Genomic DNA, 26,209 nt, shown 5'->3' with positions numbered 1-26,209 from the left:
TAGCAGCAACACCCACAACAGTGCCAGGTCCTAACAATTCCTCCACTGGTCTCACCGGTATCTGTGACAGGAATGTTCTCCTCCAGTCTTCATTCAACAAGCTGGCTTGGGTGCCTGTGTCCCAAAGAGCTGCAGTGTTCACATTATCCAGAGTGCAGTGAACAAGGCATCTCCTTCCGATGAGGCTCACTAACTTGGCATTTGGCTTGGCGTTGAGATCCGCAGCTCCTCGTTATCCTGTATCTTTCAGCCGGACTGTTTTTTCGAATGATGCATCCAGTCCTATCTGATTTATCAGCACAGGTTGACTTACTCTGTCTCTTTGGCCACCATTGACTTCTCCCCTTGTACTACCAAGCTTTCCACTCTTCTTCTGTGGTGGGGGCCTTGCCTCTTGGGTCACTGTTCGCCCCTTTACAGTGCCCCCTGCCCGTTTCCCGGGATCTGGCAGGGAGCCCGACACCCCCGGGACAGATGCCTGCCTTGACCACACCTGAAACAGTGGTCACAGATCTCTCCCCTTCCTGCTTCCCGACGGACTTGGCACCCTCGCTCAGAAGGCCATCGTCTTCCCGGCTGGCTGTTCATTCCCATTGAGGCTATCAGCATCTCCCTGATCTCCTTCATTTCCACTTTAAACTCCTGTACTATTGCCTGCATTTTATTCTGGTCCGAATTCTGTTTCCCTCTTCTCAGATTTTTCCTTGTTGTGTGTTGCACCTGGAGGCTTTTCCATCTGATGTGCTGTCTTGTCATCCACCTCAGTCTGGATTTCTGTCAGCTTTACTGCTTTGAGATTGGTGTGATTTCTCAGTTTCTGTTGTCTCTCCTGTTCCCAGCTAGCTGCTTCACCCATCTTTTCAATTAGTAGTTCATCTGTCGAGTTCAGGTCGTCTAGGTATGGCTTTATCTGGAATTTCAAATTGTCGTTCAGTATCCCTGTGCTTAGGGATCTGAGAAATTTCTTTTGAATCAATTCAGGCTTAAACTGTTCTTCAGCTTCGTTCTCTTTCTTTGCCAGAAACAACTTCTCCTTGAGCTCAATGGCCTGAAACAAGAAATTATGTGCAGACTCTCTGGGCCCCTGTGATATGTTCACCATCCACTGATAAAGATCAGTTGTGCTTTCCTCTTCGAAGTACCCCTTCAGAATGATCTTCAGTTTCCCTAGTGTCAAGTCATTCTTGATCTCCAACATATTTCGCAAACTCAGTCCTGGGCTGACTGCTTTTAATACTGCATCATCAATCTCTAATTCCCCATGTCTCTTGCAGAGGCCTGCCTCAATCTGGTGCATGAGGTTTGTGTAAGACAGCCTATCCTTTTGACCCCCTTCCCCAATTTGTCCCTGAATTTTGAATTCTCGTCGAATTGTCACTTCTGGGAGTTTACCTTGTGTCGGTGTGAGGACTTCTGTTGTGTAACTGCCCCGTCTTTCCAGTTTTAGGCTGAGGGATCTAAGACCTTCCTCCAATGCCTCTCTGGATTCTTCTTGGGACTTCTGCAACCTGTAACATTGTGCTTTTAGGAGTTCAAACTGATGGCGTGCTGACACTGCGTCTCCAGGTTCCTGGTGTGTTTCTCCGAGTGTCTCCACAAAGGCCAGGAAGTTCTGCACAAACTGTTGTGCCTCAACCCATTCCTGTTGTTCTTCAACAACGTCTAACTCACGTTCTGCTGCTCTGATCAAAGTGTGCCTGTTCCTTTGTCTCCAAGCCTCATCTTCCCCTGAAAAACATTTCAAATAACTACAGGCCTCAATAAGCTGGTCCTGGTCTAACTCATTTAACACAGTGCTGGCACTCTCCTGCAGCTGTTCGAGATTCATCTTGGACAACAGCTTTTGCTCTGTAGCCATTTGTTTGTTTTTTTAAAGGTTCGATTCACTAGAGAAGTTGGTTCAGGCTCTTGTGCTTGATGAAAAACTCCTGCCTGGCTCGCCAAAATGTTGCACTATAACAATATTCCGGTGTGATGGTGCAGGGTGATGAGGTAGATGGATCAGAGCAGAGTCGCCATTCCAATTCCAAATTCTTTTACTGGAATAATAATCAAAGATGCACAACATGAGATGCCGGCCTGGCGCATTCAAACACAATATTCGCGACAACCGGATGTCCTGTCAGAACAGTGGTGTTGTTCACCGTTCAATTAATCATGCACATAATGCTTGCATTAATCCTAATATCCCAACAAATAACATTGCTAACCAAACAACGTAATCAATCACGGTATCACTGTACCATAATTGTCCCCAGAACACATTTGGTATGATGGATTGACAGAGATGGTTTGACTCGATGCTTCCATTGTTCCCCGAGTTGGTAGGCCTTAACTAATAACAACCCAATAATGCACTATGCGAATTTACTTGCAACATTGATAATAATAAACTCAACAACATCGTGCCTCAATATTCACTATTTTAAGAGAAATCGATCCATACCTGGAATAATAATCAAAGATGCACAACATGAGATGCCGGCCTGGCGCATTCAAACACAATATTCGCGGCAACCGGATGTGCTGTAAGAACAGCGGTGTTGTTCACAGCAGATGGTCCGAGGCTGCATCTCCACTCATTATTATTATTCGGACTGGTTTCTGAGTTTTAATATTAATCTCGTCATTATTCTGAATTGTATAATAATCGCAGATATAAAATAGGAGATGCAGGCTTGGTGCCTTCCGATACGCCGTTCGCGGCAACTGAGGCGCTGTAAGAGCAACTGTGTTGTTACCACCCGGTGGTGAGCGGTTGCATCTACACTCTTTGTTATCATTCAGGCTGCCTTCTGCGTTTTAATATTAATCTCATCCTTATTTTGAGGTTTTTTATGGGGTGGTAGTCATTTTAATGGGGGTAGTAGTTTTTCTCGTAACACATGTGGATAACTTTAATGTGCCGTTAAACACAGAACACTTTGGGAAACTTTCAAAGTATTTATTGGCAAGCGAAGGTGTATAGGAAAGCAACATACGAGACTTGGGTCTTGATCCATCATCCTGAGAGCGGAGGCTGCAGAAATCACTGAACCCGATTCCACAGAACCCAGAAACGTTTTCCAGCTGCACATTTTGGGATCTGACAAACTTTTGGGAGAAACTTGAAAGTTCCCGAATATCATTCTCCAAGTTGATGAACAGACTTCCCAACAGAGAAGAACCTGCAATCTGGACATCTTGCGGTTTCAAAAAAGAATTCATAAATTTACACAAGTCAGCATACATTGCAAATTGAAGTTTCTCTTTGGCGAGAGAGAGGAGCTCGGTTCACAAAGCATCTGACTCTGTGCAAGCTCGAATAACCTTCTGATTCTCAATTCCAAGCTTATCGACCACTGCTTGAGCTGTTTCCGCTCTCAGGCCTTGTGACTGGAGCCATTCCAAGAAACTGTCCATTTCATGGATGAACTGCCAGGGACACAATGCTCATGTTGATAAAGTTATTACATACGTGCCATTTTATTAATTAATTAATTCATTCATTCATTTCATACACGCCATTTTACTTTGTTACAAGTGACATTTTCTTCACTCAGTTTGAAAATACATTTTTGTGATCTATAATTTTATCCAATTGATCTTACCAGCAATAGCACACCCTCATCCTGTTATGCAGCCTCAACTTCCAACTTCAGTTAAATATCAGAATCCCTCACCGCTCCCTTAAAAGAAAACTAGCAAAGCTACAATACGTGTGGGGTAAGCGAGAATCTCAATTATGAAAGGCTTACATCTAAATAACCAACGAGAAGCTTAAATGATCCGGCCACCTTCACTCGCATGACGTAAGCATGCGACACCAAAGGAATGATATTCTCACAGTACTGTAGCCCAATAAATTACAAATTTGTCACTTATTACTCAATATGTAATGATGGGCATGCACGAAGGTCTGCATGTGTGTGTGCTGGTTGTTATCTCCACATGCGGGTGTCAGAAAGTGGAACGAAACCCTCCCTGGTCTCGAAGTATCCACCTCTTTGTGTGTGTGTGTTTGTGTGTGTGTGTAAAATATATTGATACAAAGTGCATTCAGAAAGTATTCAGACCCCTTCACTTTTTTCACATTTTGTTATGTTGCAGCCTTATGCTGAAATCGTTTAAATTCATTTTTTCCCTCATCAATCTACACTCAACACCCCATAATGACACAGAGAAAACAGGATTTTAGAAAGTTTTGCAATTTTATTAAAAAGAAAAAACTGAAATATCACATTGACATAACTATTCATACCCTTTGCTATGACTCTTGAAATTTAGCTCAGGTGCCTCCCATTTCTCTTGATTATCTTTGAGATGTTTCTCCACCTTGATTGGAGTCCACCTGTGGTAAATTCAATTGATTGGACATGATTTGGAAAGGCACACACCTGTCTACATAAGGTCTCACAGCTGACAATGCATATCAGAGCAAAAACCAAGCCATGAGGTCGAAGGAACTGCCTGCAGAGCTCACAGACAGGATTGTGTCGAGGCACAGATCTGGGGAAGCCGATAAAAACAATCTCTGCTGCATTGAAGGTTCCCAAGGGCACAGTGGCCTCCATAATTCTTAAATGGAAGAGGTTTGGAACAACCAGGACTCTTCCTAGAGCTGGCCGCCCAGCCCAACTGAGCAATTGTTGGAGAAGGGCCTTGGTAAGAGAGGTGACCAAGAGCCCGATGGTCAATCTGGCTGAGCTCCAGAGATCCTGTGTGGAGATGGTTGTCCTTCTGGAAGTTTCTCCCATCACTGCAACACTCCACCGATCTGGGCTTCATGGCAGAGTGGCCAGACGGAAGCCTCTCCTCAGTGAAAGACACATGAAAGCCCGCTTGGAGTTTGCAAAAAAGCACCGAAAGGACTCTCAGACGATGAGAAACAAGATTCTGTGGTCTGATGAAACCAAGATTGAACTGTTTGGCTTTCGTCTGGCCACTCTGCCATATAGCCCAGATCGGTGGAGTGTTGCAGTGAAGGTTGTCCTTCTGGAAGTTTCTCCCATCTCCACACAGGATCTCTGGAGTTCAGCCAGAGTGACCATCAGGTTCTTGGTCACCTCTCTTACCAAGGCCCTTCTCCCCCGATTGCTCAGTTTGGCCGGGCGGCCAGCTCTAGGAAGAGTCGTGGTTGTTCCAAACTTCCTCCATTTAAGAATTATGGAGGCCACTGTGCTCTTGGGAACCTTCAATGCAGCAGAGATTTTTTTTGTCCGCTTCCCCAGATCGGTGCCTCGACACAATCCTGTCTCTGAGCTCTACAGGCAGTTCCTTCGACCTCATGGCTTGGTTTTTGCTCTGATATGCATTGTCAGCTGTGAGACCTTATATAGACAGGTGTGTGCCTTTCCAAATCATGTCCAATCAATTGAATTTACCACAGGTGGACTCCAATCAAGGTGGAGAAACATCTCAAAGATGATCAAGAGAAATGGGAGGCACATGAGCGAAATTTCAAATGTCATAGCAAAGGGTCTGAATACTTATGTAAATGTGATATTTCTGATTTTTTTTGTTAATAAATTTGCAAAACTTTCTAAAATCCTGTTTTCTCTTTGTCATTATGGGGTATTGAGTGTAGATTGATGAGGGGAAAAATGAATTTAAACGATTTCAGCATAAGGCTGTAATATAACAAAATGTGAAAACAGTGCAGGGGTCTGAATACTCTCTGAATGCACTGTATAAGAGCAACACAGGGACAAATGTATGACAGAAAATTTACGACAAATCTGGTGAGTATAACTTGGCTTTAATGAGGTGCAACCGGCGTCGACATACAGTACATGATAACATGTGGAACAATTCCCAGACAGGAAGGCAATGCGAAATGTCACAAAATTAGGGTGCAGCTTATACGCCAATTTATGGTAATAATGAGTCTGGCATTGGGAAACAATTACCTCTGATAAAATGGTTGCAACACACACCAGCTCGTATGTAATTCTCGTTGTAAACACCTCGGCTCATCACCCATAATGGTGGCAGAATTACAGAAGTGACATCGATTATGCTACCTGTTGGCCTGATTTGTATTTGGCAGTGTTTTAAAGTTAATGTTCTGCAAAAGACTGACATTGAATTCTGTGCAGGTGATGTCCGTCCTGTAAATGTGGAATGCAAACAACACAACAACAATTAATCTGTCTCAGAAGCTTCAATACGTGCTTCTGCAAAGGGAGATCCACATGTTCATTTGGCAAATGGCAGTACTACCTGTTCTGCAACGGTTGAGCAGAAACCGACAAAATGAATATTTTGAATTCAGAACATGAAATTTTTTCGAAATCTTTCAATATTTTGCATTTAGAGTTTCCCAAAAAAATGAAAAATGATTTTTATTCTTCATTTTTGCAGAACAACGAAGAAGTCATGTTGCACAAACAAGATCCAGGTCCAGCTTGACTGCGAATAAGATTTTTTTGAAGAAACGATCCCGAGAAGAAGACTCACGACCTTTATCATACATGTGCATGTCGGTTGCTCGCAACACAAAGATTAATATGGAATTAAATAAACACAAAACTGTTCTCGAAAGTCAAATACATCACAAGTATGATGCACACAGTACAGATTTTGCTTCACCGAGTAATATAAAAATGCACATGAGGACCGACACTGGAGAGCGTCCGCACAAGTGCTCGATATGTGATAAAGATTTCCCTCAAAACAACACTTTGAAAATGCACATGAGGATCCACACAGGAGAGCGCCCGCACCAGTGCTCAATATGTGATAAAGATTTCCCTTGTAACAGCTATTTGAAAATGCACATGAGGATCCACACAGGAGAGCGCCCGCACCAGTGCTCAATATGTGATAAAGATTTCCCTTGTAACAACACTTTGAAAATGCACATGAGGATCCACATGAGAGAGCGTCCTTACAAATGCTCAATATGTGATAAAGATTTCACTTTTAACAGCCATTTGAAAAGGCATATGATGATCCATACAGGAGAGCGTCCTTACAAATGCTCAATGTGTGAAAAAGATTTCACTCATAATGGTGATTTGAAAACGCACATGAGGATCCACACAGCAGAGCGTCCATGCAAATGCTCAATATGTGATAAAGATTTCCCTAAAAACAGCCATTTGAAAAGGCATATGAGGATCCACACAGGAGAGCGTCCTTACAAATGCTCAATATGTGAAAAAGATTTCACTCATAATGGTGATTTGAAAATGCACATGAGGATCCATACAGGAGCGCGTCCTCACAAATGCTCAATATGTGAAAAAGATTTCACTCTTAATGGTGTATTGAAAATGCACATGAGGATCCATACAGGAGAGCGTCCATACAAATGCTCAATATGTGATAAAGATTTCCCTCAAAACAATACTTTGAAATTACATATGAGGATCCATACAGGAGAACATCCATACAAATGCTCAATATGTGGAAAGGATTTCACTCAAAACAACACTTTGAAATTGCATATGAGGATCCATACAGGAGAGCGTCCTTACAAATGCTCGATATGTGATAAAGATTTCCCTCAAAACAACACGTTGAAATTGCATATGAGGGTCCATACAGGAGAGCGTCCATACAAATGCTCAATGTGTGAAAAATATTTCACTTGCAACAGCCATTTTAAAATGCACATGAGGATCCACACAGGAGAGCGTCCATGCAAATGCTCAATATGTGATAAAGATTTCCCTTCTAACAGCCATTTGAAAAGGCATATGAGGATCCACACAGGAGAGTGTCCATACAAATGCTCAATGTGTGACAAAGATTTCCCTTATAACAGCCATTTGAAAATGCACATGACGATCCATACAGGAGAGAGTCCATACAAATGCTCAATATGTGATAAAGATTTCCCTTCTAACAGCCATTTGAAAAGGCATATGAGGATCCACACAGGAGAGCGTCCTTACAAATGCTCAATGTGTGAAAAAGATTTCACTCTTAATGGTGTTTTGAAAATGCACATGAGTATCCATACAGGAGAGAGTCCATACAAATGCTCAATATGTGATAAAGATTTCCCTTATAACAGCGATTTGAAAATGCACATGAGGATCCATACAGGAGAGCGTCCTCACAAATGCTCAATGTGTGAAAAAGATTTCACTCGTAATGGTGATTTGAAAATGCACATGAGGATCCACACAGGAGAGTGTCCATACAAATGCTCAATATGTGATAAAGATTTCCCTTATAACAGCGATTTCAAAATGCACATGAGGATCCATACAGGAGAGCATCCTCACAAATGCTCAATATGTGATAAAAATTTCAATTTTAACAGCCATTTGAAAAGGCATGTGAGGATCCATACAGGAGAGCGTCCTTACAAATGCTCAATGTGTGAAAAAGATTTCACTCTGAATGGTGTTTTGAAAATGCACATGAGGATCCATACAGGAGAGAGTCCATACAAATGCTCAATATGTGATAAAGATTTCCCTTATAACAGCGATTTGAAAATGCACATGAGGATCCATACAGGAGAGCGTCCATACAAATGCTCAATATGTGATAAAGATTTCACTTTGAACAGCCATTTGAAAAGGCATATGAGGACCCATACAGGAGAGCATCCATACAAATGCTCAATATGTGAAAAAGGATTCCCTCAAAACAAAAATTTGAAATTACATATGAGGACCCACACAGGAGAGCGTCCTTACAAATCCACTTGGAGTGAAAGTGGCGATGATGAGCACGGATCAATGCCAACACAGGTTTCTCGTTCATGGATAGAGTAGGCTCGTTGGCCTGATTGGGTTTTTTTTACTTTCTCTTTTTCTCTCTCTATGCATATGTATATAGTTCTCATTGTTACAACCGATAATTAAAGCTGTGTTTGACCCCGTGCTTTGCTTTGTGTTTTGCGTACCACAACAAATTGGGGGCTCTCTTCTGGGATCTGAATTATACTTCTACCTGTCTTGGATTTTTCATTATTTTACCAATGAGAAAAAAAATTTTGTCATGTTTTGTATATGTTCCTGTTTCTATTGTATTTACTGCGAAGTAAAAAATGAGCTTTCAGTGCAAGATGTTGAACTGTTACGTGAGGGGGAGTTCCAAGCTGTAGCTGATCATATTGGGGCTTGTGTGAAACCCAGTTTGAGAAAGTCTGAGATTTCTTGGTTATTGTGAGTCACATGGGTTTAGAACCTTGGTTAAAGAGGAGGAATGATGGAGTGGAACTGGTCAGGATAGAATCGGAAAAAGACAGCTGAGGTTAAAGTTCGAAGACAAAGTAAAGGAAAGGGAGTTTGAAAGAGAAAATAAAAAACTGAAGTCTGAAGGGAAAAGGACTGTGTTGTCGGCCGATGAGCAAGTGCTGGAAGCATACAGACAGAAGTTCCGAACCTTAAAAATACAGGCTGGGCAAACATTTGTTGAATTTGCTCGGGACAAGTAAATGATTTTTGATCGGTATTATCATTCTCTGAAAGTGGATGGGGACTATGGTAATCTAAGGCAGGTTATCTTGATGGAAGAATTTACGAACAGTTTCCCCTTCGACAAAAGGATGCACCTTAATGATCATAAAGTTGGTGGGTTTAAAAGAAGTGTAGTTTGTGCAGATCATTATGAGCTCACCGACAAGAAAAGTTTTGGTCTTCCTGGTTACGGTACGACGTGGTATAACAAGAATGTGGTTCGTGAGGAGTGGGAAGACCATAAGGGTCCGTTGATACAGACATCTTCGGGTGGACAGTTTGATTGGTCGAAAAATGCATCTGCCAGTTGTAAAGCACAAACATGTTATTACTGTAACCAGAGGGGACATCTGAAGTCGAATTGTTGGAAATTACAAAGAGAGGAGAAGCAGGGACACTCCAAAAGACCTAACGCATTGGTGGAAAACAACGTTTTCAACTTCCGTTTTTTCAAGTTTTCAAAGGTTTTCAACCTCCCGCTTTCCGGTCTTGCCGGCGAGGTTTCGTTTATTCGCAGCTGTCCACGCTCTCCATCGAAATCGAAGTTAAGTGGTTGTTCCCATTTGTATTTTCGTTATAACTGTATTTATTTTATGGTGTGTGTGCGTATAGTGTGTCCCGAGGAAGATTCTCGGTGTAAATCTTTCATACCTGTGTAGAAAATCGTGTTAATTTGTGTCATGTCTTTTGAGGCCTTGTACAATGTCCAACCTTGAGGCTTTGTTTTTCTCTCAGCGGTCCGTCGTTTGTGCTCCAATAACTTTTGTTCTCTGTTTTTCCCAGTCTTTTCACCCCATAAACCTCGCCTTTTCACCCCTACTTCCTTGTTTAAAATCTCAACTAAAAAAAACAAAAAACATTTCCTTCTCTGTTCTGATTCGTTGTTCTTATTCGTTTATTCGTTCGTTCGTTCTTCGACCACGTGTTTCTCCCCCATTTCCCCAGATAGTTTTCACTGTTAAACTTTAAAATGTTTAAACTTTCCCCTCAAGTTCTGTATTCTGTCGTATATTATAACATCTTTTTCTTCTTCTTTAAAAGGTTGCTTTCGACTTGTTCACCAAATCTATTCATCCCCAAAAAAAAAATCCATCTCGTAAAGTGCCTCTTTTCTACATTCCCTAAACTCTCCTGCACTCCATCCTCCCTCCAGCATCCTTAAACGTATTTTTGACTCGAAGGTCACAAGAAACTCATTTTGCAATAAATGTTCGTTTCCCATTTATCGTACACTTTCTAAAATCCAATCTCACCCCTCCCCTCCAAATCTTCCCCATCACCCCTCCCCTCCAAATCCTCCCCATCACCCATCCCTTTCAAATCTCTCCCCATGCCCCTTCCCTCCTAAACTCCCTCCACACCCCCCCCCCTCCAAAACTCCCCCTCAACCCTCCCCTCCAAATATCCCCCATATCCCATCCCTTTCAAATCCCTCCCCTTGTCCCTTCCCTCCTAAACTCCCCCCTAACCCCTCCTCTCTTTACCTCCCCCCTCACCCCTCCCCTTCAAATCTCCCCACCCTCATTTCTTCTCCATTTCCCCCCTCTCACCCTTCCTCAAAGCGTCCTCCCTGCTTATTCCCCCTTCCAACTCTCACCTCCATCTCCCCCAACCTTCTGCCTCGCTCTCCCCCTCCTCAAATAACACCTCATTGTGCCTCACCCAATCACCATCTTACCTTTTTTCCTCCACGAGAAACTTTCCTCCCTGATGTCTCTGATTCCTTAGTATCTCTCCCGGGTTACTCCCTCCTCCGGTATGATAGACCTGAGCCTCGTCCTGGAGGTGGGGTTGCTATCTTTATCAAAAACTCTCTTCCTCACTCGCCCTGCACTGCACTCTCTCCACCTCACCCCCAGGAATACCTCTGGCTCTGGCTTCCCTTTCGCTCCCACCTCTTGTTCATATGTGTGTTGTACCGTCCACCAAACAGTGATGACTCCATCTATATCTCGCTGTCTGATAATATGGACCAACTTCTATCTACTCATCCCAACTCTCTTCCTCATATGTGGTGATTTCAATTGTCACCATGCCAGTTGGCTGGGTGTGGGTACTTCTCCCACTAGCCATGGCTCCTCAGCAAAGGACTTCTGCAACTCACTGGGACTGACACAATCTGTCAATTTCCCGATCCGGATCTCAGTCAACAGAGCATCTTCTCTTCTGGACTTGGTTATGACTAACTTCCCTGAAAATGTCTCCTGCTTTTCTTCTGCTCCAATCGGCTCATCTGATCATGTGCTTGTTAAAGTGGACATCTCTCTGACTATTCTCAGGGAGCCTGCTCAGCGTCGACGAGTCTGGCATTTCACTCGGGCCAACTGGCACGGTCTTCAAGCAGCCATCAATCATCAGGACTGGTCTACCACCTCTGACATCAACTCATCCTGGGAATTCTTCCAAAGTAAATTGCTCTCTCTCATGCACAGATTTATCCCATCTCGTCTTCAGTTGTCATACCCTTCCTGCCGTCCATGGTACACGGAATCTTGTGGTGAGGCTGTTGCCCAGAAACAACTTGCCTTCATCTCATTGAAAGCAAATCCAACGGAAGGAAATCTCATTTCCTTTCACAAAGTGAATTTCCTTTCACATTTCCTTTCACAAACAAGTGTGTGTCCACCCTCAGGAGAGCCAGGAAACAATATCTCTCCGTTCTCAACACCGAACTCTCTTATCTGTCTCGCTCTTCCAAATCCTGGTGGCGTCTGGTCAAATCTGTTTCTGGTGTTTGTTCCCCCTCCATCCCCTCCCTTACCTCAAATGGCTACACAGCTGACTCCGCACATGAAAAAGCTGAATGCCTCAACTCTGTGTTTGCCTCTAAATCTTGTGTCCCAAACCCATCCTTCTCTGTACCCATCATACCCAGTCGTACCCAGCTGCTCCTGGACTCTGTGTCCTTTCCTCCTGATAAGGTGTAAAAGTTTCTGTCAACCCTCGATTCGTATTCTGCAACTGGATCTGACGGCATCAGCCCACGGGTCCTAAAATCCTGTTCTTCCGCTCTTTCACTCCCTCTCTCTGTTCTCTTCACCCTCTCTTTTGCTCAAGGTCAACTGCCATCTGCTTGGAAATCAGCCAACATCACCGCTTGACACAAAAAAGGTGCAAAAACAGATCCTAGCAACTACAGACCAATCAGCCTTCTCCCAATTATCAACAAAGTCATGGAATTCCATCATTGCTTCGGATATGAAATCATTCCTCTTCTCCAATGGCCTGATCTCTGATCATCAATTTGGTTTCAGACCAGGTCACTCTACTCTGGACATGCTGCTTCTGCTGTCTCAACAATGGATGGAGGTCCTCAATGCCAAACAGGAAATTAGAGCTGTGTCCCTCGACATATCACGTGCCTTCGATACGGTCTGGCACCCCGCTCTGCTCACCAAACTCTCCTCCTTTGGTATCCATGGAAATCTCCACGCATGGCTGGCAGACTTCCTCTCTAGTCGTAGTCAACATGTGGCCCTGAATGGGTTTCGCTCGTCTCCTCTTCCTGTTCAGGCTGGACTTCCCCAAGGCAGTGTTCTGGGCCCTGTGCTTTTTCTGGTCTAAATCAAAGATCTCTCTGACTCTCTTGAAAATCCTCTCTATCTCTTTGCTGATGACTCCACTCTCTGCCGCTCCATTCCTCATCCCTTAGATCGGCAGTCTGCAGCCTCCTCACTCTCTGCAGACCTGGACAAAATCACAGACTGGGCAAACAAGTGGAACATGTCTTTCAATCCTGACAAATCTCACACTCTTACGATGTCTGTCCGAAAAGACCGACTGGACAACCCTCCCATCTACTTTCTGAATAATCCTCTCCAAGAAGTTCTGTCACTCAAGCTTTTGGGTCTCACTATCTGCCATGATCTTTCCTGGGAAAACCACATTTTCACGCTGGCCTCCAAAGCCAGTTGCCGACTGGGCATCCTCCGTCATGCAAAGTCCTTCATTGGCACACCTGAGCTCCTCACCACATACAAGGCTTTCATCCGCAGCTCAATGGAGTGCTGCTCTCCACTCTGGGCTGGTGCTCCTGCCTCACACCTAGCTCGTCTTCACGCTGTTGAAACCAAAGCGTTCAGAATCATTGGAATCTCCCGCGATGACGCTATCTCCGAGGGCCTTTCACTTACTCACCGCAGGCAGGTTGGTGGTCTTTCCGTCTTCTACCGACTCCGCTCCGGCCTTGCTCCCCCAGCTCTCTCTGGGCTCTGTCCCCCAAATATTCCTACAGGTCACACAAGATCTGCCTGCAACCCTCTTATAGTTAAACTGCCAAAATCAAGACTCTCTGCTCACCTTCACTCCTTCATTCCTCTTTTCTCCCGCCTCTGGAACAAACTCCCTCACTCTCTTCAATCCCACTCCTCCGTCCAGGTCTTCAAAACAGCTGTTCACCACCATCTCTTATCTTCCCCAATCCAAAATCTTGATCTTTTCTACCCCCGCTAATTTCATCCCAAATCCACTTTTTTGAAATACCAACTGCTTTCCTGGAAGTCCTTGGTGTCCTTGCGTTTTATACCTATCCTGCCTCCCCCAAGCCCTTTCCCTCCCACACATCTCCCGATGTCCCTGCTCTCAAATGTTGTGTTTGTGTGCTTCCTCCCCTTCTCTCCCCATCTTGTCTACCGCTCCCCTTTTTATATACTTTGGTTGCTTGCTTGTTTGTTTGATTTGTTTGTTTGATAAATGTTAGCTCTTTCACGAGCCTCGATTCTGTATACTAAAAAGAAAAAAGAAAAAAAAAGTGGTCAGCCTCAATGACCGTGCCATGTTCGTTTAGGCTGGAGATAATGCTGCCCTCATGCTCCCTGTACTGGATAGTTATAAACCCTTTGTACCAAAGGGCTAGGTGGCCTGTGACGGTGAATCCAAGTCCGTTGTTATTCTCAGGGATACTGGGGCAGCCCAGTCAGTGATGTTGTCTGATATTCTACCATTGACTTTGAGTAGTTTGGTGAAGGAGAGTGCATTAATCCAGGGCATTGCAGGTACTTATGTCCCCTGTCCCCTTACATAGGGTGAACCTGAAGTCTGATTTGGTCAAAGGTCCAGTGATTATAGGGATAGTCCCCACTGTCCCCATCGAGGTTGTTAGATTCCTATTGGGGAATGATTTGGCTGGGGATAGGGTTTGTGTTTCCCCTGTGGTTTCGATGCATCCCTTATTACCCTGCGCTCGTGAAGTGAAAAGCGGGGTTAAGCATTCAGGTTAGGTCGTTTGCGGTGTACCGTGCATGTCGGTATTTTAAAAAATAATTCATTTTCTAGGCAACCGTTGGTCCCATTGACATGAAATTTTCACCGGAGGAGGGCCTCATCCTGTAGAATACTTTAATGATTATTATGCCATTGCAGTTTACGTGGTACAGGCGCCATCTTGGGAAAAAACTTCGCACCTTATCCACATGCCTGTATTTGATGAGCCTTTCAGTGAAGTACTGATCAATTGTGTTGGTCCATTACCAAGAACTAAATCGGGTCATCGGTATTTACGAAACATTCTGGATATGTTACCTTCCCTGAAGGTGTTCCCTTAAAAAGGATCATGGCGAATGTGGTAGTGGATGCTTTGATTCCGATTTTCAACAGATATGGATTGCAAAAGAAGGTGCAGTCTGACCAAGGTTCGAATTTTATGTCCATTTTGAGAAGTCACGCACCAGCTCGGAATTGGGCAGGTAAAATCCTCGGCCTGCCACCCCCAGTCCCAGGGAGCCCTTGAGAGATACCACCCGACCAGGAAAACTATGTTGAAGGCATATTGTCTGGAGTAGCCAGAAGAGTGGGACAAAGGAAGCTGTTTTGTATTGTTTGCCACCAGGGATGCTTCCAAATGAATCCATGAGTTTCAGCCCATTTGAGTTGGTGTATGGCCATAATGTTCGGGGCCCTCTTAAATTAGTACAAGAGAGATTTGGTATGTCCGGGTTCTACAGGAAATTCTGTGATCATGACAGCTCACTCGTAGTACCCCTCGGCCCGAACCAATTTGTTGAGGAAAAATGAAAAATTGTGTGGTCTGAATCCTGTGAAAATACTTTTGACAAATTGAAAGCTATTCCGACCGATGCAATGAGCCAGTGTTGCCCTCTCCCGATTTTCCCTGTGCAGTTACTACCTGCTTGGCAGTTTGTGCACTCACGAGTTTGTGTCTGTCTGTTTGTCCACACAGAATAAATATGATTTTCTCTGCAACTGTTGGTCCGATTGACAGGAAAGTTTCAGCATAGGTGCACCTCCACCTGTATTTTTTTTTTTAATGATAATGATGACGTCGTCGGTCACGTGGTTCGGTCACCATCTTAGAAAAATCGAAAAAATTTGCACCTTTGTCTCCAACAGCGCTGAATAGAAAAAATTGAGACATGGCTCATTGTGAAGAACTCTCCATGTGGAATTTTTTTTTAATGATGATGTCATAGATGCCTCCATTATGACGTCATAATTCGACAAGTACAAAACTTAATCGATCAAGATGAAATTTCTTGAGCATCATCTCGGGATAAATAATTGGTGGAGATAACAAAATAATGACGTTATTGGTCCAGTGGTTCGGCCGCCATGCTTGTTTTAACACAAAAGCCGCTAAAAAAAACACTGAAAGCATGTCCTGGCGAGGGTCTGCAGTCTTTGATTGCTCTTTCTCGTTCTGTCTGTGCTGAACAGGTGTGACAACCTGCACTGATCGACTCGTTCTTTTCTTGTTGGTACCTCTGCAGCGTCAGAATGAATTTGTCCAAGTCTGCTGAGCAATTTGTTCCAGCAGCCGGTTTGATTAATTCAGAGACCATCACCATCCTCAACGCACATCTGAATTCCTTTGCAGATGCATTGCCTCTGCACCCACCTTTTCTCCTTTATGGTTGAGAAGAGGTTCTCTTCGACGTCCTGGATCAGACGAGAAGCGGATAAATATTTCATGTCAAAATCTTATTGAAACTGCTCCCACAGCTGTTACGCAAGAGATGGCAAGATTAATACACGTATTTTTTTGGGATGGCACGACCATGTGGTCGAGGAGGAAGAAGGGGTCCCCATGCACCTCGTTAATATATTTTTCTAACTTACATTTTTGGAATCCTCAAGGTGTCTCGTAAACGAATTTTCATGTTCCCAATACGAAATGTTGTCCCATGGGGTCCCTTGGCTGCCATCTTTGCTGCCATCTTGGATTTCTGATGAAAATCGATAGTTTTTTTTTTTTTTTTTGTATACAAGATCGAGGTTCATGAAAGAGCGAACATTAATCACACAGAAAGACAAACCGACACATAAAACAAATAACATCCGGAGCGGTAGACAAGATGGGGAGAGAGGGGGAAGGACACAAACACAACATTTGAGAGCAGGGACCGAGAGACATGGAGACATCGAGAGATCTGTGGGAGGGAGAGGGCTTTGGGGGGGAGGCATGGGATGGGGGGGGGGGGGGGGAGAGGTATAAAACATATGGACACTGCCAGGACTTCCAGGAAAGAAGTTGGAATTTCAAACAAGGTGGATCTGGGGTGAATTAGTGGGGGTAGAAAAGATCAAGGTTTTGGATGGGGGAAGATAAGAGATGGTGGTGAACAGCTGTTTTAAAGACCTGGAGAGAGGGGTGGGATTGAAGGGAGTGTGGGAGTTTGTTCCAGAGGTGGGAGTTTGTTCCCACCGTGATCTTGCGTGATCTCGCGAGATCCCCGAGATCGGGGATCTCGCGATATCACGGCGAGGTCACGTCTTTTCGAAGCTGCTCCATGCGCTCACGCTCTCGAAGCTAAGTGATCTTTCACAATCGTGTTTTTGTCGAGACTGTATCTATCTTTCGGTGTGTGTACCTGTAGCGTATCTTTTTGAAAATTTTCGGTGCTAATTTTTCGTACATATATACACAATCGTCGGTTAATGGTATCGAGTATTCTGCGGCCTAGTACTCGTAGGCTTAGACTACCGTACCGTCTCCGACCTTGTGGTTTTGTTTTTCTCTCAGCGATTCGTCGAATGCGCTGAAATTATTTTCGTTCTCTGTTTCGTCCCAGTCGTTCACCCCGTACCTCCTTGTTTAATATCTGTACTCACAAAAAAAAAAAAAAACCCAAAAAAATATTTCCTTCCCAGGTCTTATTCGTTTATTTGTTGTTCTTTTTGTTCGTTCGTTCTTCGTTCGCGATCACGCGGTTAGAAATGTATAATCTCTCCCCTGAACAACTATTTCCTCTCATATATTATAACACCCTTTTCTTCTTTTCCTACAAAAGGATGCTTTCGTCTTGCTCACCAAATCTATTCATTCCAAAAAATATATATAATACCATCTCTTACAGTTCCTCCTTTCTACATTCCCTAAACTATCCAGAACTCCACCCCTCCTCCAGTGTCCTCAAACGTATTTTTGACTCGAAGGTCTCAAACTCATTTTGCAAAAAATGTTCGTTTCCCATGAATCGTACACTTTTCAAAATCCAATCTCACCCCTCCCCTCCAAATCCTCCCCATCACCCATCCCTTTCAAATCTCCCCCCTTGCCCCTTCCCTCCCCTCCCTCCTAAACTCCCCCCACACCCCTCCCCTCCGAGACTCTCCCTCGCTCCTCCCCTCCTAGACTCCCCTCTCACCCCTCCTCCTCAAAGCATCCTCCCTGCTTCTTCCCCCTTCCAACTTTCACCTTCATCTCCCCAAACCTTCTGCCTCGCTCTTCCCCCTCCTCAAATAACACCTCACTGTGCCTCACCCAATCTCCATCAAACCTTTTGTCCGCCCCATTCTTCCCTTTCTCCAAGCTATTCTGAAATCTCTGACACACCTTCAACAGCTCTCCCTACCTCTTCCTCCTCTTCCACATCTTACCCTACCCCTCCCCCCCCCCCCCTGTTCTGGACCCGATGCTCCCCCTTCCTCTTCATTAACGGTATGGACCTCAAACATCCGGGGCCTCCGCTCAAACTTGACTGACCTCTCCATACAGGTTGCTTCTGACAAACCAGATGTGATCTGCTTAACAGAAACTTTCCTCCTTCATGATGTCTCTGATGCCTTGGTATCTCTCCCAGGTTACTCCCTCCTCCGGTATGATAGACCTGAGCCTCGTCCTGGAGGTGGGGTTGCTATCTTTATAAAAAACTCTCTTCCTCACTCGCCCTCCACTGCCCTCTCTCCACCTCACCCCCAGGAATACCTTTGGCTACGGCTTCCCCTTCGCTCCCACCTTTTGTTCATATGTGTGTTGTACCGTCCACCAAACAGCGATGACTCCATCTACATCTCACTGTCTGATAATATGGACCAACTTCTATCTACCCATCCCAACTCTCTCTTCCTCATATGTGGTGATTTCAATTGTCACCATGCCAGTTGGCTGGGTGTGGGTACCTCTCTCACCAGCCGTGGCTCTTCAGCAAAGGACTTCTGCGACTCACTGGGACTGACACAATCTGTCAATTTCCCGACCCGGATCTCAGTCAACGGAGCATCTTCTCTTCTGGATTTGGTTATGACAAACTTCCCTGAAAATGTCTGCTGCTCTTCTTCTGCTCCAATCGGCTCATCTGATCATGTGCTTGTCAAAGTGGACATCTCTCTGACCATTCTCAGAGAGCCTCCTCAGCGTCGACGAGTCTGGCATTTCACTCAGGCCAACTGGCACGGTCTTCAAGCAGCCATCAATCATCTGGACTGGTCTCCCATCTCTACCGCCTCTGACATCAACTCATCCTGGGAATTCTTTCAAAGTAAATTGCTCTCTCTCATGCACAGATTTATCCCATCTCGTCTTCAGTTGTCATACCCTTCCCCCCGTCCATGGTACACGGAATCTTGTGGTGAGGCTGTTGCCCTGAAACAACTTGCTTTCGTCTCCTGGAAAGCAAATCCAACGGAAGGAAATCTCATTTCCTTTCATAAAGCCCGAAACAAGCGTGTGTCCACCCTCAGGAGAGCCAGGAAACAATATCTCACCATTCTCAAGACCGAGCTCTCTTATCTGTCTCCCTCTTCCAAATCCTGGTGGCGTCTGGTCAAATCTGTTTCTGGTGTTTGTTCCCCCTCCATCCCCTCCCTCACCTCAAACGGCTTAACGGCTGACTCCGCACGTGAAAAAGCTGAATGCCTCAACTCTGTGTTTGCCTCTAAATCTTGTGTCCCAAACCCATCCCTCTCTGTACCCACCGTACCCAGTCGTACCCAGCTGCTCCTGGACTCTGTGTCCTTTCCTCCTGACAAGGTGGAAAAGTTTCTGTCAACCCTCGACTCTGATTCTGCAACTGGTCCTGACGTCATCAGCCCACGGGTCCTAAAATCATGTTCTTCTGCTCTTTCACTCCCTCTTTCTGTTCTCTTCACCCTCTCTTTTGCTCAAGGTCATCTGCCATCTGCTTGGAAATCAGCCAACATCACCGCTTTGCACAAAAAAGGTGCAAAAACAGATCCCAGCAACTACAGACCAATCAGCCTTCTCCCAATTATCAGCAAAGTCATGGAATCCATCATTGCTTCAGACATTAAATCTTTCCTCTTCTCCAATGGCTTGATCTCTGATCATCAATTTGGTTTCAGACCTGGTCACTCTACTCTGGACATGCTGCTTCTGCTTTCTCAACAATGGATGGAGGTCCTCAACGCCAAACAGGAAATTAGAGCTGTCTCCCTTGACATTTCACGTGCCTTCGATACGGTCTGGCACCCTGCTCTGCTCACCAAACTCTCCTCCTTTGGTATCCATGGAAATCTCCACGCATGGCTGGCGGACTTCCTCTCTGGTCGTAGTCAACGTGTGGCCCTGAATGGGATTCTCTCATCTCCTCTTCCTGTTCAGGCTGGAGTTCCCCAAGGTAGTGTTCTGGGCCCTGTGCTTTTTCTGGTCTTCATCAATGATCTCTCTGACTCTCTTGAAAATCCTCTCTATCTCTTTGCTGACGACTCTACTCTCTGTCGCTCCATTCCTCATCCCTCAGATCGGCAGTCTGCAGCCTCCTCACTCTCTGCAGACCTGGACAAAATCACAGACTGGTCAAACAAGTGGAACATGTCTTTCAATCCTGACAAATCTCACACTCTTACAATGTCTCTCCAAAAGGACCGACTGGACAACCCTCCCATCTACTTTCTCAACAATCCTCTCCAAGAAGTTCTGTCGCTCAAGCTTTTGGGTCTCACTATCTGCCATGATCTTTCTTGGGAAAACCACATTTCCAAGCTGGCCTCCAAAGCCAGTCGCCGACTGGGCATCCTCCGTCGTGCGAAGTCCTTCCTTGGCACACCTGAGCTCCTCACCACATACAAGGCTTTCATCCGCAGCTCAATGGAATACTGTTCCCCCCTCTGGGCTGGTGCTCCTGCCTCACACCTTGCTCGGCTTCACGCTGTTGAGGCCAAAGCTTTCAGAATCATTGGAATCTCCTGTGATGTAGTCAACACCGAGGGCCTTTCACTCACTCACCGCAGGCAGGTTGGTGGTCTTTCTGTCTTCTACCGACTCCTCTCCGGCCTTGCTCCCCCAGCTCTCTCTGTGCTCTGTCCCCCCAATATTCCTTCAGGTCGCACAAGATCTGCCTGCAACCCTCTTATGGTTAAACTGCCAAAGTCTAGGCTCTCTGCTCACCTTCACTCTTTCATTCCCCTTTTCTCCCGCCTCTGGAACAAACTCCCCCACTCCCTTCAATCCCACTCCTCCCTCCAGGTCTTTAAAACAGCTGTTCACCACCATCTCTTATCTTCCCCCATCGAAAACCTTGATCTTTTCTACCCCCGGTAATTCACCCCAGAGTCCTTGCAGTGTTCATATGTTTTATTCCTCTCCCACCTCCCCCCAAGTCCTCCCGATGTCCCTGCTCTCAAATGTTTTGTTTGTGTCCTTCCCCCTCTTCCCCCTCTCTTTTGTGTCCTTCCCCCTCTCTCCCCATCTTGTCTGCCGCTCCCCTTGTTTTTTGTGTTTTGTGTGTCGGTTTGTCTTTTTGTGTGATAAATGTTAGCTCTTTCACGAGCCTCGATCTTGTATACATAAAACAAAAAAAAAAAAAAAAAAGGTGGGAGAAAAGAGGAATGAAAGAGTGAAGGTGAGCAGAGAGCCGAGATTTCGGCAGTTTAACCATCAGAGGGTTGCTGGCAGATCTTGTGCGACCTGTAGGAATATTTGGGGAACAGAGCACAGAGAGAGCTGGGGGAGCAATGCCGGAGAGGAGTCGGTAGAAGACAGAAAGACCACCTACCTGCCTGCAGTGTGAGTGAAAGGCCCCCAGAGATAGCTTCATCGCGGGAGATTCCAATGATTCTGATAGCTTTGGTTTCAACAGCGTGAAGCCGAGCTAGGTGTGAGGCAGGAGCACCAGCCCATAGGGGAGAACAGTATTTCATTGAGCTGCGGATGAAAGCCTTGTATGTGGTGAGGAGCTCAGGTGTGCCTAGGAAGGACTTCGAACGACGGAGGATGCCCAGTCGGCGACTGGCTTTGGAGGCCAGCTTGGAAATGTGGTTTTCCCAAGAAAGATCATGGCAGATAGTGAGACCCAAAAGCTTGAGCGACAGAACTTCTTGGAGAGGATTGTTGAGAAAGTAGATGGGAGGGTTGTCCAGTCGAACTTTTCGGAGAGACATAGTAAGAGTGTGAGATTTGTCAGGATTGAAACACATGTTCCACTTGTTTGACCAGTCTGTGATTTTGTCCATAATTGGCATAACTTTTGAACGAGACATCATACAGAGAGAAATTACCCAATTTTTCCTGCTGATTCTGGCCTGAGGAATCGTTTGAGAGGGTAGTATAAAACACAAGGACACCAAGGACTTCCAGGACAGAAGTTGGTATTTCAAAAAAGTGGAATTGGGGTGAAATTAGCGGGGGTAGAAAAGATCAAGGTTTTGGATGGGGGAAGATAAGAGATGGTGGTGAACAGCTGTTTTAAAGACCTGGAGGGTGGAGTGGGATTGGAGAGAGTGAGGGAGTTTGTTCCAGAGGCGGGAGAAAAGAGGAATGAAGGAGTGAAGGTGAGCAGAGAGTCTTGATTTTGGCAGTTTGACCATAAGAGGGTTGCAGGCAGATCTTGTGTGACCTGTAGGAATATTTGCAGGACAGAGCCCAGAGAGAGCTGGGGGGGTGTCAGGGAATTTACTGGGGGACTCACAGGACTCCAAAGACCGGATACAGGTTACAAAAGGTCTCGTTTATTAAACTGTATTCACTTCATCCAATTACCAAAATGATACCGCATAATATAATGGATCAGGTTTAACTCTTTTCGCTGGTCCTTCTCTCCATCCGACACTCCCGTTCGGTCAGCGCTTTCACGTAGCAAGTACTCGTTCATTCCATCGTTCCGTCGGGCAGGGCTTCTGAGGACCAGTGTACTTTACTCAACGTTTGCTCTCGTTATATCGCCAAACTGGACTTAATCTCCTCTCCGCTAATGTCCTGAGGTCATGCATCGCACCGAGTCCTGGCATCAGCTCGCTCCCCTCCTGCTGTGTAAATGGAAATCACAGCAGGGGGGGGTGCTCTAGCCTGGGGCCTTGACCAGGTGTTTCAAGAGATTACATTGTTCATACACATAAAATGTATCTGCTTTGTTACCAGGTTAATTAATAAGTTACCAGGGCCAATCAATATGTTACACTGAGTTACACTTCCACAATTCCCTCATCTTTTTGTTTTTGTTTATATTAACCATTAATCTAAACATCAATATAAGTAAACAATCAATCACTACTAGTAAACATCATTACAAGTATAAGTAAATAATCAATCACTTTGGTAATCAAATTCCCTTAGGCATACACCGTCATCCTGCAAGAATCACAAAACATTTCGTTGGTCATTGACTCCTTCCATATTGTTCAATCTATTGCATTTGCATCACAAATATATTTTCAAAACAACACTTCACCATCACCAAGATACAACAATTTCACTTCATTTTCAAGTTTTGTAAAGCATCTGCACCATCTGGCAAAAACGTTTGCCTCCACACAAATGTTGACTTTGTTTGAAAGGAAGGGCTGATCACTTGTGTTTGAATCCAGGTATGAAACATTTTCTCCTAATGTCTTCATAGCTCCTGCACTACTTCGTGTAGGATTTCGCTGTTGTGGTAACATTGCGGAGTCATAGACTGACCCTGCTCTCCTTGTAGCATTCTTGCCACTTTTTGCTGTAAACCATAGTAATTCCTGAACAAGGCCTTCACCCAGTTGTAGTCGACTTGCCTCCTCCCTTATTGTGAGTGGGCAGCAAGTATTGGTGTGACATTGATTGGCCAGCAAGATGTGGAACAGGGATGCCGGATGCATCCACAATGATGTTGGGACCATGGTGTTCAGGTCATTCATGGTCCTTACCAGGAGCAATCCAGCAGAATCGTGCACAGCTGTTGTGACAAGGGCACAGCCGTTTTTTGCAGCTCCATGCTGGTTCCCCGGACGTTGGTGAAGTAATAACATATGTCCCCGCATTTCACAGAGGTTGCAGGTAAAATGTCGTTGTCCTGCAACTTCTGATGTGGTGAATGTTTGAAGTCTTCGAACAAGAGTAAGTGATCGCCTTTCTTTCATATGTTGCAGTGTGATCCAGGCAAATGGTCACATAAATTTCCTTGGTGAAGGTAAGCATTCATCTCCAAGTTACACGGGAGAATGTCTTCATCATTCTTTGAGAAAGAGGGTGTATGCCACGATTAACTTCATTTTTTAGCCACAAATTTTCTTTCTTTCTTCTTCCCAATTCCGTTAGCAATCCCTCCAAAATGTGATCTCGTCTTATCCTTATGCTCAGTCATATCTGAATCTGCTTTCCGCACACACTGAATCAGATAGGGTACATCTTACCATGAAATCAGCATAATCATGTATATCTTCCGACAGTTTCACATTCAACAATTTGTTGTTTTTCCTTAACACAAAAAGTTATATTCATTTATATGCGTCACACAAATAATATTCAATCAGGTATGTATTTTATTACTAAACTAAGAATAGCATTGTATATGATTACAATCACACACGGGAATACCTAATTCCCAACAACAATTTTCCCAAACCAACAAATTAAGCATAATGTATTATTACCATAATTCCTCTCCACTTTTTCTTTTCCCTCTTTTTTTTTTTTTTTCCCTAACAGTGTGTCACTCGTGGTGATATGAGTTCATTGATATTGTAATTGACACAACTCATAACATTGTCGTTATGCCATTATCTTAATTCTACTGTTTATGTCGCCATAAAAGTCTTCCTTTTCTGGGTCCACATTTCTTTCCTCATTTGTCACTTCATGTGTTATCATCGTGTTGTTGGTTACCTTATTCAAACACACCGTCACTAAGGCTTTCAAGCAAGCCACCACTAAAACAATTGCCAATATAACTACTAAACCAACAAACAAGTCTGCTACTCCTTGTATATATTCATATCTATGACATAGTTATATGTCGATGACATTTAACATTATATACCAAACTAACAAGCTTCCTAAAAGGTAAATAAAGAAAATCCCTTAATATGTAACATAATCAGATTATTTGTCTTACCCTGATCCCCCTATCTCCCGGGGTTGAACTCAATCCCCTGATCATGAGTGTAGTTGTGATACATTTTTTCACTCATGTTGTATTTATATCAGCAGGTAATTGTATGTCATGTAGGCAAATAAATGTCACTATTCCAAGTAGGAATATCACATGTTGAAAATGTAATGTTTATCAATGCAAGGGGTGTTAAAATGTAATTCAAATGACTGTAAATCATGACTATCATTTTTCTACCACTGAATGTTCTGCTGGGCTGCTAGGTGCAGCCTCATTTTCTGTGGGATCGTCCACCTTAGCCCCATGTGCTTGCTTGCAATGAGAGGCATGAATCCAACTTTCTATTTTGGGTCCATATTTGTTTCTATTCTTATCAATCTCCTATGGTTTATCAATTCGTTCCAAGATACCGCAACCAAAGGTTTTAACCAAAGCTCTACCAAACTATTTCCAATTTGAACAAAAATGCCAGTGAAACAATGATTCGAAGGATTAACTTCAAGGGGTCAATAAATTTATTCTATAGCCAGATCTAATTTTCCCATCCAATAGTTTGCCTTGCCACATGTCATATTATAACACCTTAATAAACCTTCGAAAAAATGTTTCCCATCTCAACAAATTTCCTTTTTTACAAATAGCCATGTGTAACTTACGTATTTAACTACAATTTCCTCTCAATTTGTTTGGCCTAACTGGCCGCAAAAGTGGCTGCCAGCATGCAGTACCGTTTTTATCTACCAAGGAAGTGTTCCACACAAGACCTCTACCAAAATGTTGTTTGTAAAAACAAATCTGGGATTTCTGATTACATGGATGCACACTCTCAGGACATTTTCAGGCTGCTGTTAACAATCCACTACGATGACTTAATTCCTTTACCCACAATCAAATAATTAGTACAAATTGAGGATATTATCCCTATCACATTCTTTTATAGATTCATTATGTTGGATCTAATTTTTTCCAATAATTTTCCACTGCTGTAAGGCGGAACAATAGCTCTCATAAGTCTTAGTAATATCGTACTTAATTTGCCCAGCAGAGAATAATTTATTTACTATCCTTTCTCATCTGTTAACCAGTGACTTTGTTTGAACTCCAGAACTGAAAAACCCACAATAGTTCAAACCAGCAAAATTTTCTTTACTCTTTTCCCATATCATCTATGCCTAAAACACATCCATACATACAGCACAATTTATATGCTGATAAAATTCAAGTTTATATATATAAAATCCATGAGCAGAGTATTCTGGGAAGTCAGTGTAAGACCTCTCCCAAATTTGGATGATTTTGTACTTCCTCATT

General features: G+C 44.1%; 1 protein-coding gene and 1 long non-coding RNA gene across 2 annotated transcripts in view; both read left to right on the top strand.

Moving 5' to 3' along the window:
- The window catches only part of LOC144890652 (uncharacterized), a 53,621-nt gene that overhangs the window by 19,300 nt on the left and 8,112 nt on the right, over nt 1–26,209 (top strand). The gene's annotated exons all lie outside the window — the stretch shown is intronic.
- Nucleotides 7,122–8,714, top strand: LOC137420993 (uncharacterized). The gene has a single exon (XM_078770911.1). The coding sequence runs from the start codon at nt 7,173–7,175 to the stop codon at nt 8,712–8,714; it is 1,542 nt and encodes a 513-aa protein (XP_078627037.1). The 5' UTR covers nt 7,122–7,172.

The sequence above is a fragment of the Myxine glutinosa genome, chromosome 1, assembly GCF_964187855.1.
Source record: "Myxine glutinosa chromosome 1, kmMyxGlut1.1, whole genome shotgun sequence".
Lineage (NCBI taxonomy): Eukaryota > Metazoa > Chordata > Myxini > Myxiniformes > Myxinidae > Myxine > Myxine glutinosa.
The sequence above is the reverse complement of the archived record's forward strand: the minus strand, read 5'-3'. Positions and strand labels throughout refer to the sequence as shown.